General features: G+C 45.4%; 1 protein-coding gene across 1 annotated transcript in view; it reads left to right on the forward strand.

Annotated features, from left to right (window-relative positions):
- LOC149338988 (F-box/WD repeat-containing protein 8-like) overlaps positions 1-15,000 on the forward strand; it is a 37,230-nt gene that overhangs the window by 14,384 nt on the left and 7,846 nt on the right. Inside the window, exons 6-7 of the mRNA XM_089547845.1 lie at positions 6,541-6,731; positions 11,229-11,447. Of these exons, the coding sequence (XP_089403971.1) occupies positions 6,541-6,731; positions 11,229-11,447 (410 nt within the window). The remainder of the gene's footprint in view (positions 1-6,540; positions 6,732-11,228; positions 11,448-15,000) is intronic.

The following is a 15,000-nucleotide window of genomic DNA, read 5'->3' on the forward strand; positions in this document are numbered from 1 at the left end:
GCTTGTCTGTAACCTAGAAGCAAGAATACACTTCATCCATGCTAGCAATGCACTTCCTTCAGTGACGTGCTGCTTGCTGGCGTCCTGGCAGCGCAGGTGTCGCTAGGTTATAGCCTCAGGCTATAGCCTCAGGTTATCCTCAGGCTATAGCCTCAGGTTACCCTCAGGCTATAGCCTCAGGTTATAGCCGGCATCGAAGCTGCAGCAGGTGGTTCTTCGGAACTAGCCACTGCCTGTATTATAAAATGTCTAATTCTGTTACCAGTGCACTATAAATAATATAATCGCTCAATAGAAGTAAGATACAATTGATTTCCACAACATCTCCGGCAGCGAAGTGCACCAGGTGAGCGCCGTTGCAAGGCTTCAGTGGGTTAGGTTGGCTTCACCGCACGACAGCAATGTGGCGTGGGAGATAACTGGATAACTGGATATATAACTGGATAACAAGATAACTGGATATATAAAAATTGCAACAGACAAGCTTGTCTGTAACCTAGAAGCAAGAATACACTTCATCCATGCTAGCAATGCACTTCCTTCAGTGACATGCTGCTTGCTGGCGTCCTGGCAGCGCAGGTGTCGCTAGGTTATAGCCTCAGGCCACTTGGCCGGCAGCGAAAGACGCATTTATTTCTAAGAAATTTGGATTCAAAGTTGAAAAAGTTTTTCCCGCTGCTCTGATTCAAAGTTAGGATTCTCTTATGATGACACAGGACTAAGTGACGTGAAACATGACGTGCACATGACGTAACGCAGACTCCGTGATTTCTGGCGCCCAGCAGTGCGGCCTAGCAGCAGCCGAAAAGAAAGCTACGGCCGGCCTCACGTTGAAGGCATCTATCGGCTATTGCGGCCGTCGCTACCGTCGCTTCGTTTACGTTTGCACCGGCGTTTTGCCAGCGTTACGATGGATCCCGTTCTCGAAGTCGTCAACGACGTTCTCGCAAATAGACACCTTTAGCATACCGTGTACCTTGTTACCGTTAGCGGAATACCGGGAGCCCGCCTACCGCCGGTCAGCAGGCGCTGATTGGTCCCGATGCTGCAGGCGCGCGTGTAGCTGCTGGGTACGTGGCGCCATCTGGCGACGTCAAGGAAATTTGCGCATGCATTGGCTACGCCTCAGTGATTCGTGGCACCTCTCGTGTCCCAGTGTTTCTACAGCCATTGGTTCTAGCAACACTGTTTTGTCCTATGACGTCATCACACTTGTACTTGCGAGTTTGGCCTGTGGCGGCGATACCTGTATTTTGGTTCTTGCTCTTTTCTACGTTACGAGAGCTTTGTTGTCAGCATGAGTGGCGTTTTTGTAATCAGGAGCTGGTATTCTGTCGATACAAGCCAACTTCAATTTCTCCTCAGTGTCCCTTTAACTACACCCCATGTTCACCTCATAATGTGTTTTCAAGGTGCTAGTGCTACCAGCTGGAGACCAAGGCCGCACAGCCGACCTGTCTCCGCAAACAAAAAACGATCATAAAGAGCGCTGTGAGTTGAAGCGACACTTGCTGTGACGTGGTGCGCAGTTTGATATACCAGATGACCATTGAAACTGGAGAAATATATGATATGACTTCCCTGGGCTTTTTGCGCAGGACTTTCAAGGGGATAATCTGTGTGTTGGATATAACCAATAATTAGTAATATCTGGGTTCGGTATATCCGAGCTCGACTGTACAGCTTGGACTTGGAGGCTCTTCTTTTGCGTCGGGATCGCACTGGGTCACACGAATCTCATCTCAGGCCAGACTAGTGGTTCCTTTCCACAAGCTGTTTACGGTGCGCATGCCTGCGCTGCAGTGTTCATCGAGGATACAGCTTCACAGTCTACGGAGGTGATTCCACGTGTGTGACAAGCCTCTCATTGGAGCAGCACTGTGATGTCGGCCAATTCTGCTGAGCTCGCTCATATAACCAGAAGCTATCACAGGGGCCCTTTCATCGGTCTTGGGAGCACCGCAGGCGTCAGGATGCTTTGTCCCGTTCCTCTTTTACATTGAGGTTAATGACAAATACTCTGTATCATCTATTCGGGATAACTCTGTGACCTCGACGGTGCTCGCGAGTCGCCATGTTTGACCGTGATATTATGCGACTGCTTGCGTGTCATTATACGGTCATTATTGACTTCTGGGGACGTTGAATTAAACCTCGGGCCACACTTCGGCTCCAAATCTGACAGCAGCTCCCAAAATAAGGTACTCCAGAAAATTTTTGAGCGAACAAACTAAGACAAACAAAACTCTTCAGGCATTGATTTTAAAGGGACAGTGAGGAGAGCTCTATTAAAAAATTTTTTACTGCAAAATCCGATAGTTCGGCATTTCATGGCTTTGTTGCCACTTGGCCGGCAGCGAAAGATGCATTTATTTCTAAGAAATTTGGATTCGAATTTGAAAAAGTTTTCCCGCCGCTCTGATTCAAATTTGGGATTCTCTTATGACGACACAGGACTAAGTGATGTGAAACATGACGTTCACATGACGTGACGCAGACTCCGTGATTTCTGGCGGCCAGCAGTGCGGCCTGGCAGCAGCCGAAAAGAAAGCTACCGCCGGCCGCACGATGAAGGCATCTATCGGCTATTGCGGCCGTCGCTACCGTCGCTTCGTTTACGTTTGCACCAGCGTTTTGACAGCGTTACGATGGATCTCGTTCTCGAAGTCGTCAACGAAGTTCTCGCAAATAGACACCTTCAGCATAGTGTGTACCTTGTTACCGTTAGCGGAATACCGGGAGCCTGCCTACCCCTGGTGAGCAGGTGCTGATTGGTCCTGATGCTGCAGCCGCGCGCGTAGCCGCCGGGTACGTGGCGCCGTCTGGCGACGCCAAGGAGATTTGTGCATGCATTCGCTGCGCCTCAGTGATTCGTGGCTTCTCTTGTTCTAGTGTTGCTAGAACCATTGGTTCTAGCAACACTGCTTTGTCCTATGATGTCATCACGCTTGTACTAGCGAGTTTGGCCTGTGGCGGCGATACCTGTATTTTGGTTCTTGCTCTTTTCTACGTTACAAGAGCTTTGTTGTCAGTATGAGTGGCGTTTTTGTAATCAGGAGCTGGTATTCTGTCGATACAAGCAAAGTTCAATTTCTTCTCAGTGTCCCTTTAAGTTTAAGGCAGGTGGAGACAACTGTAGTCAATATCCAGACGAGAATAGAAACAATTGAGGGAGAAATTGGGCGGCTACAGAAGTGTGAGGTGAAGCTGGCTGAGTATGATAATGCATTCTAGAGAATGAACAAAGTAATTGAAGAGTTGGAAAGAAACATTGATGACTTCGAAAACAGAAGTCGTCGTAACAACCTTCTAACCCATGGCATCAAGGAGGAATCTGATGAGAATCCCAAGGTACTGGAAGACTGGGTAAAGGAGAGCATATTCGAGGTGAAACACTGTCTTGAAGTCAATTCTTTGGAACGAATTCACAGGATTGGTGTCAGTTATGACGAGCAACCTCGTGCTAACATTTTAAGGCTCTTTGACTTTGAGGAAAAAGCAAAAATTTTAGCCTGTTGCTATAAGGTGAAGGGTTCTGAGATTTCAATACCTGAAGACTTTTCCCAATGAGTTCACGATCTGCGCAAGAAGCTCTGGAATTCTGCCGCTGTGGACTAAGCAAGCAGCTTGAAAGTTGCACTCATACTTGACAGATTGAAAGTGGACGGCAAGCTTTTCGCATGGGACCTGCTTCAGAGCAAATGAGTAGAGATAACAAAGCCCCTCTCGTCCGGTCAAAGTAACCCGGAGCATTCAAAGCCTGCTCGTGCGGCCCCTCGGAAGCACAAAAAATGACAGTATGCAAGTAAGGCATTGCGAATTATATCACTCAATGCCCACAGCGTTTTGAATAAACTTGATCCTCTTGACAATCTAATTCTTTTATATAAACTCCTTGGGGTTATTCTCGAAGAAACATGGCTGCATGCCGATGTGCAGGATTCAGAAATAGTACCCCCTGCCTATAAACTTCTCCTACAAGATCGAGGATCGAGAGATGGTAGCGTGGCTATTGATGTTAAAAAAAAAATGTGCTGCTCATAACGGTATCAATAATCATGAAAGCATCTAGTGCAAACTGTCATCTCTTGGGAAACACATACTATTAGGCAGCGTGTATCGACCTCGAACACTCCTCCTGAGTATCTTGAAGCCATTCACGATTACCTCATGAAATATACCAGTTCCCATTCAATTATAGATATAACAGGTGACTTCGATTTGCCTGGAATTCACTGGTCTGCTTTGTCTCATGATAGCAAAGAAACACGAAGTGCTGAACGAATACATTTAGTTTTTCTTTAAACCAGCTAGTTTCAATTGATACTAGGGTTATGGGCTCTTCATCTTCACTCTTAGAGTTAGCATTTGTCAGTAGTTCTTTACAAGAGTGTTCCGTCAGTGTTGAAAATGACATCTCAGACCATAAGATGCTGGTACTGACATGTCCTGTTTCTGGGTCACGTTTGCATGTCAAACCTTGCAGTACTTTGGTGAAGGACTACAGTCATACAGATGATCAAGCTTGTATTATGTCAGCTGGAAGCCTGTTACCTTCACTTTGGTCAAATCACAGCAGTTAAGACACCGTGGACGCGCTTTAAGGAAATCGTTACCTTTTGTGAAGATTGCTTTATTCCATCCAAGAAAAAAGGGATTAGTCGCGACTATCCATGGATGACGCGTGATATGATACACTTAAAGTGCAGGATTAAGTGACGGCGTAAACGAGGAAATAAACGTAGCATTTCCAACCTTGTCAGTCCTTTGCAAGAAAAGCTGCATGCAGCTAAATAGCGCTTCTATTTGGTCACGGTGCCGTCATTCATGGATAATGTCACTCGAAAATTTTGGCAGTATTTGTCGCGGGAGCATGGCTGTGTTTTTGACGTAAAGATTTCTGGCGAGAGCATTACTGTCAATGCTGCCATGGCCGACAAGTTCAGTGGCTTTTTCTAATCTGTGTTTACACGTGTAGCAACACGTGCGCCATTGAAATCGTATGTTTATGGCCACCTACATGTGACTATAAGCAAAGTCGGTATCCTTTCACTTTTGAACAGACTGGATGTCAAAAAATCCTCTGGTCCTGACAATATATCAATTGCTTTTCTAAAAAAAAAATATGCAATTTTGCTTGTGAAATACATGGAAAAAATATTTTTAACTTCTTTATACACACCAGTAATCCCAGACGATAGGCTCACGGCAAAAATCATTCCCATACAGAAATCGGGCTCATGCTTTAAAATAAACAACTACAGACCAGTTTCGTTAACAGGTACTTGTTGGAAGGTGCTGGAGCACATCATTTTTAAAGTGATGATATTACACCTGGAAAGCAGTAATCTACTTTATGACCGACAGCATGGCTTTAGGTCTGGGTTGTCAAGTGTAACCCAACTTGCTGAAATAACTAATCATATTGCAGACGCATTTAATACAGAGGGCCAAATAGATGCTGTATTCCTTAATTTCTCAAAAGCCTTTGGTGTTATTTCCCATGAAGATTTAGTAACCAAGCTTAAAGCTTTCGGAATTGAAGAGCATTTAGTATCTCGGACCACCTGCTATCTCAGCAACAGAAAACAATGCATTGCTATAAATGGCTGTATTTCTAGCAATTTGAAAGTTTTTTGGGGGGTTCCGCAGGGTTCTATCCTCGCACCCCTTTTGTTTCTGGTTTATATAAATGGTATTCATTCATTGAATGCCCAATCCAAATTAGACTCTTTGCAGACGACTGCATTATCTACTCAACCATAAATACCAGGCAAGATCAAGATAAGTTAAATTTCTCGTTGCATTTAATTCAAGCATAGTGTTTAAATGAGCATTAAAGTTAAACGCATCAAAGACTGCTAGCATCACTTTTACTAATAAAAAAATGCCGCTGGAATTCATGTGCACATTAGACAATGTTGCAGTTACTAAGACTAATCAAATGAAATATTTGGAGGCTACGCTAACCTGCAGCATGAGTTGGGAGCCCCACACTGATGCTCTCTGTGCTAGCACTAACAAAAAATTGTGCTTCCTGACAAGAGGGCTGAGCAGTGCCCCACCCGAAGTAAAACTTCATGCATATAAAGCCCTTGTAAGGCCTAAATTAGAATATGCGCATCTCATTTGGAGCCCGTACCAAAAGAATTTAATCAACAAAATTGAGCGAACACAAAATTTTTGATTGAGGCGAAATTCTAGAGGCCCAGTGTGCTGTGCGATGTCAGTGCACGTTAAAGAACCCTGCAGGTGGTCGAAATTTCCGGAGCCCTTCACTATGGCGCATCTCATAGCCTGAGTTGCTTTGGGACATTAAACCCCATAAACCAGACCAAACAAAATTTGGCCCTACGCCTCATCAAAGTCACATGACCTAGGTAGCAGGTGGGCCATCGGCTTTTTCGCGCACAGCATTCTGCTAAACGGGAAACTTGACAGTACTTAACAGGTGAAGGCCACAAGAAGCCAGTTTGAAACCTGGCAATGCAAAAGGCTCACAGGGGCTCAATGAAAGCAGCCTGCCTGTCCTAATTTCAGGTGAGGTGTGCATAGCTGGAATTGGCGGCCAGGGGTCGTCGGCTGCCACCTTCGGGCCAGCCATGACACTGCCTGGTCCAGCCAGGGTGGCAGCCTCCAGGCAGGACGGCCACTTTGCAGCCTTTGGGGGCACCAGCGTTGCCCTGGTGGACCCCGGGGGACGGGTGCAGTCGGTGCAGCTCCCTACCAAGGTGGGTGGTGCAGGAGGGGGGGTCTATGCTGGTGGGGCTTAGCCCTGTCAATCAAAAATATTGGTATGGGCCAGTCGGTGGCTTATCTTAAGGAAAGTAATGTACAGCGCAAAAAACAGGGACAGCAGAGAAGACACAAACAACAGGACAGGACTTCAGTGCCAGTCATGTCGTTTGTGTTTTCTATGCTGTCCTTGATTTTTTGCGCTGCATATACTTTCTTAAGGCTTAGCCCTGTAATGCCCACAGTATCATGTATGGTACAGACTGAAGAAACACAAATAGTGTTCTTTTATGGTCACAGATGTGTATCGATTTCTCACTTATTGCATTAACACCGTGTACAACATACGCTTATCACAGCATGGTCATTGAAGCAGCAGCAACCATAGGCCCAAGAGGAAGACGTATTCCTGCAGAAGCCAACCCCTACGACAAAACAGCATAAAGTTTCTTTGGTCGTACCACTACATTGCCAGGTGGTGGAGCAGTCTTGAATTTTGCTATTTATTTACTGCGTGCACCTTAGTAGTATATATGTGCAGTTTTGTTCCTCCTAGATACCCCAAGGAATGATCACAATTAACTAATTTTAATCACTTGGTGAACACATTCCTCTCACTAAGTCTACCGGTATTATTGCATAAGGTGTACTAGTGTCACAGTACAGAAAAATAGCAGATGGTTTGGCATGGCTAAGTGCGGAATATCATGCTGGTCAAATGTTTTAGGGGAATCCCCCAAGGTGGAGTAGATTTGTAATAAGGGAGTAATTACTCATTGGCATCCACCCGAGCGCAGCCATACGGCTACAAAGGAAAGCTAACAGCTTTCTCAGAAACTTCGTAGTTAAAGAAAAATTCGTCCTGGTCCGGGGTTCGAACCCAGGACCACCGCTTCACCGGAGCAGTCGCTCTACCAATATGCAGTAGAATATCATGCAGTAGCACTAGTTATGGTCGGCACTTACGGTCTTTATGTGCAAAAGGCATTTGATCTTAAGGCTTTTACCGGACAGCATTTACAACTAAGGCCTTTACCCTGAAGGCCTTCACTAATCATCGAGGGTAATTCCGAATTCTTTGGCAGAATTCTCACATCAGATGTCCAATTGTCCCATATTTTTTTTAACATTTCTGCAGTGCAGGGACCACACTTGGGTGACTGGATACCACTGACAGTTCTCCCAACTTTTCTCTCAAGTCTTCACTGCTTAGACATCACAGGGTTGAAGTTGTTTCTTACATGCTGCTCTGGGGTGGTATTCTGCCGGTGTCGCCTTTTGCGACATGTCGCATATGGGCGGGGCCTAAAAAAGTGCTTACAGATGCTCGAAGAAACGGAAAAAGCCGCCGGCACTTTCGTCTGCGGTGCATTCATTCACTCCGAGAAGCGACAATTTACCACTGCTGATTCACTAGCAGCAGTAGTTTCGTATCTTTTATAGCAAGAATATTTGCCATCACATGACGTCTAATGTTCAAAAAAACATTTGCAAATTTAATATAAACTCGCTTTACTTCATTTAAGTCTATAAAACACCGCGAAAAAGCTCCAAATCTATTTTTCTTTCGTTCCGGACGGTTGTGCTAGGTTTCGGCTGCGTTTCGGGCAGTTGCAGACGGTAGCAGTGTAGCTGGAGGTCCCATTAGGCTTGCGCGCTCTAGAATCGAGAGCGTATCTAAAAAACTAGGCTGAATTGCAGCTTAAACTTTATCGTCGAAGCAAGGTAAGTCATAGCGAAAAGTAACAACACCAGTAGTTGCCGGTAAACATGCCGACCGGAATCGCAAGGACTGCTGAATTGGCTGAAGCGGGCGGCTCTCGCTTGAAAGGACGTCGCCATGTTTTCACGCCAAGGGCGCAAAAGCTGCAACTGCCGATTGCGTTCGTACGCTAACGGTAGCCCGTCGCCCGCGTGAATCGCTGCAGCGCATTCCGTTGTTAGACTAAGCGTAGTAAGTTGGGGCGACGTCACGATGACGTAGCAGGAAGGCGGGTCCGTGTCGTCACGCCGCCATCACCGCGGCTCGAGCCAATCAGCAAAGAGCGAATGCGACATCTCGCAAAAGGTGACACCGGGAGAATACCACCCCTGGACGTGCAAATAGAATTGGAGCGACAGAAGGGAGGAAAAGAGAGAAAGGGGGAAATGTTTCAGGTGCAGAAACAGGCCTAGTGAAAAGCTTTTCAAGGTGGCCATCCTTCCAAAGGAGCAAACGCAATAATTTTGACACTTTGTTTCGATGCGTGATCCCAGAACGATTTGCGGCGTTTACGGCGGCTGTGCAAGGGTCTTCGTTTTTATGCGATGGCACGTTCTCTGGATTATTTTCCCGAGCATTTCTACTGAAATAATCTGCACTATTTTTATTCATCCTCACTGTTTCACGGAGAAGAAGTTGCACAAAGTGTAAGCTATTTCAAGAGTAAAGGCTCTTGGCATTTCTTAAAGGTGCACTGGAGAGAAATCTGAACTCGTCTTTTTGCCACGGGAACTCGATCCACACGTTCCGAGCATTCTTAGAAACTTCGAATTATTCCCCTGTGTGGCCGATTTCCCTAATTTAAATTGAATTAACATCCGGCTCCCGCCTTTTTTTTTTTTAATTCCCCGCAGACGGTGGGAAGGAGTCAATCAACGCATGGAGTGCCTTTCAGGTTTCGCTTTTGTGTTGTTTTTCAGGTTTCCATGAATAAATAGATCTAGTCAGAGACTACATAGCTGCAGATTAGGCCTACGGAAATGAAAATACTTGTGGACTCATTGCTTTCGCCGATCACTACGCATCACTCCGCCAATGGCAGAGCGGCAAGCCGCCACGGGACTGGTTGAAAGGTTGGTTTACTTCTCCCACCGTCCGCGGGAAATTTTTAAAAAAGGTGCGAGCCGGGACGTTTAATCAGATTTAAATTAGGGAAATGGGCCGCGCAGGGCAATAATTCGAAATTTCTAAGAATGCTCAGAACGTGTAGATTGAGTTCCAGTGGTAAAAGTATGAGTTCAGATTCCCCTTCAGTACACCTTTAAGAAGCATAACTAGAGTGCAAGACATGACGGCAAGCTATTACAAGCAACACGCATGTGCTCAGTAAAGAGATAGTTCGAAGACACATGTCTACTCAGCTGCCTAGTAGGAAACCTTTTCTTCTATAAGGTGTATTGATGCTTACACGCGTCTTTGTTCAACATGCAGTGTGCGTAGCCTTAGCTCTGTCTCACCTGAGGGCATTGTTGCTTGTAAGCACAACCCAAACAGTGTTCAGAAAACAGGGCACAATCATGTGCCTGCAATGAATAATAACAAGGTGACCTGGCATAGCTTGCAAAACATTGTCTCAGTGCTCTTTCAGTCGTTCACTGACCTGCCCATCCAGTGCAGGTATTTGTGCAAGGGCCAACACTGTGCAAACACATGTTTCACTGTAAAAAGGATGAAGTCACCTGTCTGGATGTCATCATAAAGTAAAGCATACACTCATATCACTCAAAAATTGATAGGGGCTTAACGTAGTTGAACCGAGTAGACCTGCAAAAGCAGGTGTTCATTCTTCAATTGGAGGGGGCACTTAAACTCCGCCCTAGGGGTGTGGCATGATATCTTTAGTGGGTTTTTTTTTTGAAAGAAAGAAAGAAAAAAAGAAAGTATTTATTTAGCATAAAACATGAAATACAAACACACAACTTCGGGGACCCAACAAAATTTGTTTAAGGGTCCCGACCACTATAAGCTAATACATATGATGTAGACGACAGCAACAAATAATGCAACTATATAGCAATAAGCATATTACAGCAGTAGGCACTGGATACTAGTGAAAACATCAAATAAACATGTTATTTTGAGACAAAAAACACAAATTAAAGCACTAAAGAATGTAGACTAGGTTGAATTTAGTAGAAAATGTTTTAATTGTTTTTTAAAGGCATGAAGTGTAGGTGAAATTTGAACATTATAATCAAGACTATTCCACAAATAAGCACCCGTAAATTGCAACGTTTGTCGACCATAATTGGTGTGTATTATAGGAAGCAAGAGCCGATGTCTTGTAGTAGACGTGTTGGTGCCCATGTACTTACCCGAGTTACTACCCAAGTTTACCCGAGTAACACGTGTAAGCTCGGGTAGTAACTGGGGTTGCTAGGCAACGGCACAAGATAGTATGTGCCGTTTTTGCCAATACACTTGTGGTGTTAGCTTGTGGTTAAGTGTTTGGTTTAGCTTGTGCCGGCTACGCCATCATGAGCTGTGAAGCCCAGCGCCTGTGCGAGGGTGGTGCCCTCTGGTTGTGTAGGCGACAAGCGGCAGTGGCGCCATCTGTTGGAGCGCAGCCAAAGCGGTTGCTAGGCAACGGCGACTCGAGGTCATTTGGTAGCCGCACCGCCACAAGCATGCGCGACGAGCCGAGCTGGGCTCCAGTAATGCTGCTTTCGCAACAAAAGAGGGCGCTGCAGCGAGCTGAAATCGCCCTGATGGCCGCAGTTCATCCTTGCAGGTGTCTGATGTGGTGCTGCTTCCGACTGGGCACAGCCGACGATGGCCGCCCGTGGTGTCGGCGGCCGAAGATGCCGTGCGTCTGCACGCGGGCAAGCAGTTCCAGGCGGATGGCCTCCCCCTGCACCACCTGATTGGTGCGACCGTCACTTGCTTGGACGCCTGTGAGACCGTCATCGCCCTGGGACTCACAGACCGGTCTGCTGTCAACGTCTTCCAGGTGCGCAGCTGAAGTGCCCAGCTGTCTTCTTTGGTCAGCCTATTCCTATCTAAAAACAGCTCAAAGGAGAGCTTGCATCCTTTGCGACAGTTTTAGTTATGAACAGCCAGCTACCCCACACTTCTACCCTTTCATGATGGGTGGGTGTTGCTTTTGTGCAGACTGCTTTCCTCTGGTATGGTTTGTTGCAGCATTTCTGGCTACCATGACATCTTATTCCGCCGCCTCTTAGCAAAGGGTGAGTTTGTATAAAGGCACCATCATCATCATCAGCCTGACTACGCCCACTGCAGGGCAAAGGCCTCCCTCATGTCTCTCCAATTAACCCTGTCCTTCGCCAGTTGTGGCCACTGTATTTCCACAAACTTGTTAATCTCATCTGACCACCCAACTTTCTGCCGCCCCCTGCTACACTTGCCTTCTCTTGGAATCAACTCCGTTACCCTTGTGGACCAGCGTTTATCTTGCCTTCGCATTACATGCCCTGCCCAAGCCCATTTCTTCCTCTTGATTTCAACTATTATGTCATTAACCCGCGTCTGTTCTCTTACCCGCTCTGCCCGCTTCTGATCTCTTAACGTTACACCTATCATTCTTCTTTCCATGGGTGTATAGTATTCAATAAATTGTCCAAGGCCAGGGAATTGATGTTGATTAGGGAAAGTGCCCACTCCATTTGAGCAGGTTTTGCATCATACCCCAGTCACGTTTTTGTTGTGACCTTACCTTTCTTGGTCATGCTTTGCCACCAGCGTAAGTGCTTTGATTTTCCTAAGTGCACCAATTTTGCATTGGATAAAACATTTCAGTGGAGCTTGTAACGTCGAAGAGGAAATTATAACAGTAAAACTACCACTAGGTTTTATACGGCGGTAATCAAGCGGCCTCGGGACATTACCGGCAACAGGCCTTGAAAACTTCCATAGTGCATTACATGCAAGTTTTAGCTATGCAGCTAAATAGTGTGGTGGGCATGCTTTGGATGCTTTTGTTCTGTACTTGGCAGCTAACCTCTGAAGAGCTTCAGTTTGAAGTTTCTGCAACCAGTGTTTTTTTCATGATAGATCAGTAAACACAGTTGTGATAGTTATTGCAACCAGCTAGTGTTAGGTGTAATGGTTTAAGTTAAAAGTACTATGGTGGCATTACACAAAAGGTATACTTTTTTTGGTAATGCAGTGACATTACTTTAGTAAGTACCTAAAATAAAAAAAAACAGTGAAGACCCGAACCCTCAGCAACAATGAAAGATAATGACTTAACTATAAGAAATAGAAGGTTTCCATCAGTGTCTCCCACAGATAAAATAAAAGATGAAATAAGCCAGCTTGAGGGTTTGTGCTAATGATTAATCGTATGCATGTGGGTCATGTGAAAACATTCGATGAAGTAGTAGGAAACACGGGAAGCATACTGTGTTCTTATGCATTCAACTTTAAATGCTTGAGCTTTTTCTCAGTATATTTACAAAAAGAGAGGCAGACAGTTAGGTGCCAACCTTGAGATGTGGTTGGCTTTAAGTTTTGTAGCTTGTTATGAGTGGTTGTATTCTAACTAAACTTCCTCTTACGCTGCCTCTATCCAACTCTAAGCGAAGGCTTGAGGCACAGTGATGTTCTAACGCCATAACCAAAAACGGCCTAACCTAGGCATAGAAATCTCGTTTTTGGCACTTTTTTCCTGCAACAGTTTCGAAAATCTCTCCATTTTTTATAGCAATTTTTCATAATTCCTTGGTCTTCATCCCAGGTAACCGAGGCCAGAATGCAAGAATTTGCAGAGGCCCAATTGTTGCACATGTTTGTGTTTTCCTTTGCACCCTCAACCATATACTTCGAGCAGGGGCGACCCATGAGAAAGTTGGCCGCCATTACCACGTAAGGCTGTATGATTAAAAAGAACACTGTTAAGAATAGTTTCAAGCTTTGTAATAAGGGAGTAATTACTCATTGGCATTCACCCGAGCGCAGCCATACGGCCACAAAGGGAAGCTGTGCAGCCGTATGGCTGCGCTCGGGTGGATGCCAATGAGTAATTACTCCCTTATTACAAATCTACTCCACCTTGGGGGATTCCCCTAAACATTTGACCAGTTTCAAGCTTTATTCAGGCTTTACAGATCAGAATTCAGTTCACTGCATTCTGGACTGAAGAATTGGAAACAACCCCATAAATGTCTATAGCATGAACTCTTATCTCGTATGCGACTGCAACCTAGGTTAAGATCAACTCAATATGAGTACCAAATGCACACCCAGATTGGATGGCTAGTTGTGTAGGTCAGCATCCTAACTTTGGAAACTGGAGTATAAATTCGTCCCCATAAAAGCTTTCAGCCAACAGCGTCCAATTAAAGTGGCTGGTGCAGCGTATGATGGCACCATGAGAAACGCATTGTTGGAGACAGTGCTGTACTTGCATTCAGCACAGAGATGAGCACATTGGTGCACTCTTTATTGGATGAATAAGAGAGCAATTCCTTATCAGCATCCACCCAAGCATAGCCACATAGCAAGACAAGAAAGCCGAACAGCTTTCACAGAAACTTCCGAGTTGAATAATTCACCCTGCTCTGGGAATCACAGCCGGGAATACCAGCTGTTCAAAGCTGTAGCTTGATCAACTACGCTAACTGTCCTCTCCCTTCCAAAGGAAGATTGTAAGTGGTTTTGCTATCATGGCAAATCCCACCACAAAATGTTGGAAGTAGCTGCAAAGGCCCAAGAAATGTCGGAGGTCATGGATGCTTGCGGGTGTAGGAAGACTGAGGCTGACAATGCCTTTCAGCTTGAGTCTGTCAGGGTTTCGAATCAAAACGGAAATGTCTTAAAGGTGCACTGAGGAGGAATTTGAACTCGTCTTTTTGCTGCGGGAACTTGATCTACACGTTTGGAGCATTCTTAGAAACTTCGAATTATTGCCCTGCGCGGCCGATTTCCCTAATTTAAATCAAATTAACGTCTGACTCCCGCCTTTATCTTTTTTAATTTCCCACAGATGGTGGGAGGAGTCGACTAACGGATGGAGTGTCTTTGAGGCAGTTGCATGGTGGCTTTGCTTTCGCTTTTATTTTGTTTTTTAGGTTGCCATGAATAAATAGACGTAGTCAGCGACTGCACAGCTGGAAATTAGGCCCAAAGAAATAAAAATACGCGTGGACTCTTTGCTTTCGCTGATCACTACGCATCACTCTGCTGATGGCAGAGTGGCAAGCTGCCACGGGGCTGGCTGAAAGGTTGGTTTACTCCTCCCACCGTCTGCGTGGAATTAAAAAAAAAAAAGGCGGGAGCAGGGACGTTTAATTGGATTTAAATTATGAAAATGGGCCGCACAGGGCAATAATTCGAACTTTATAAGAACGCTCGTAACATATAGATCCGAGTTCCAGCGGCAAAAATACGAGTTCAGATTCCATTTCAGTGCACCTTTAACCCGGGTAGCCGATTTTCTCTTGGAAGAAAGAGCACTTTTTCAAGGACAGCGCAATGCCAGCAGACCTCATGACTTCAACCACCTGTCCTTAGCTGTCTAATCCTTCCTCAAACAAAGCTGA

Source organism: Amblyomma mixtum, chromosome 6, assembly GCF_055824585.1.
Source record: "Amblyomma mixtum isolate Tamu chromosome 6, ASM5582458v1, whole genome shotgun sequence".
In the NCBI taxonomy this organism is placed as follows: Eukaryota; Metazoa; Arthropoda; class Arachnida; order Ixodida; family Ixodidae; genus Amblyomma; species Amblyomma mixtum.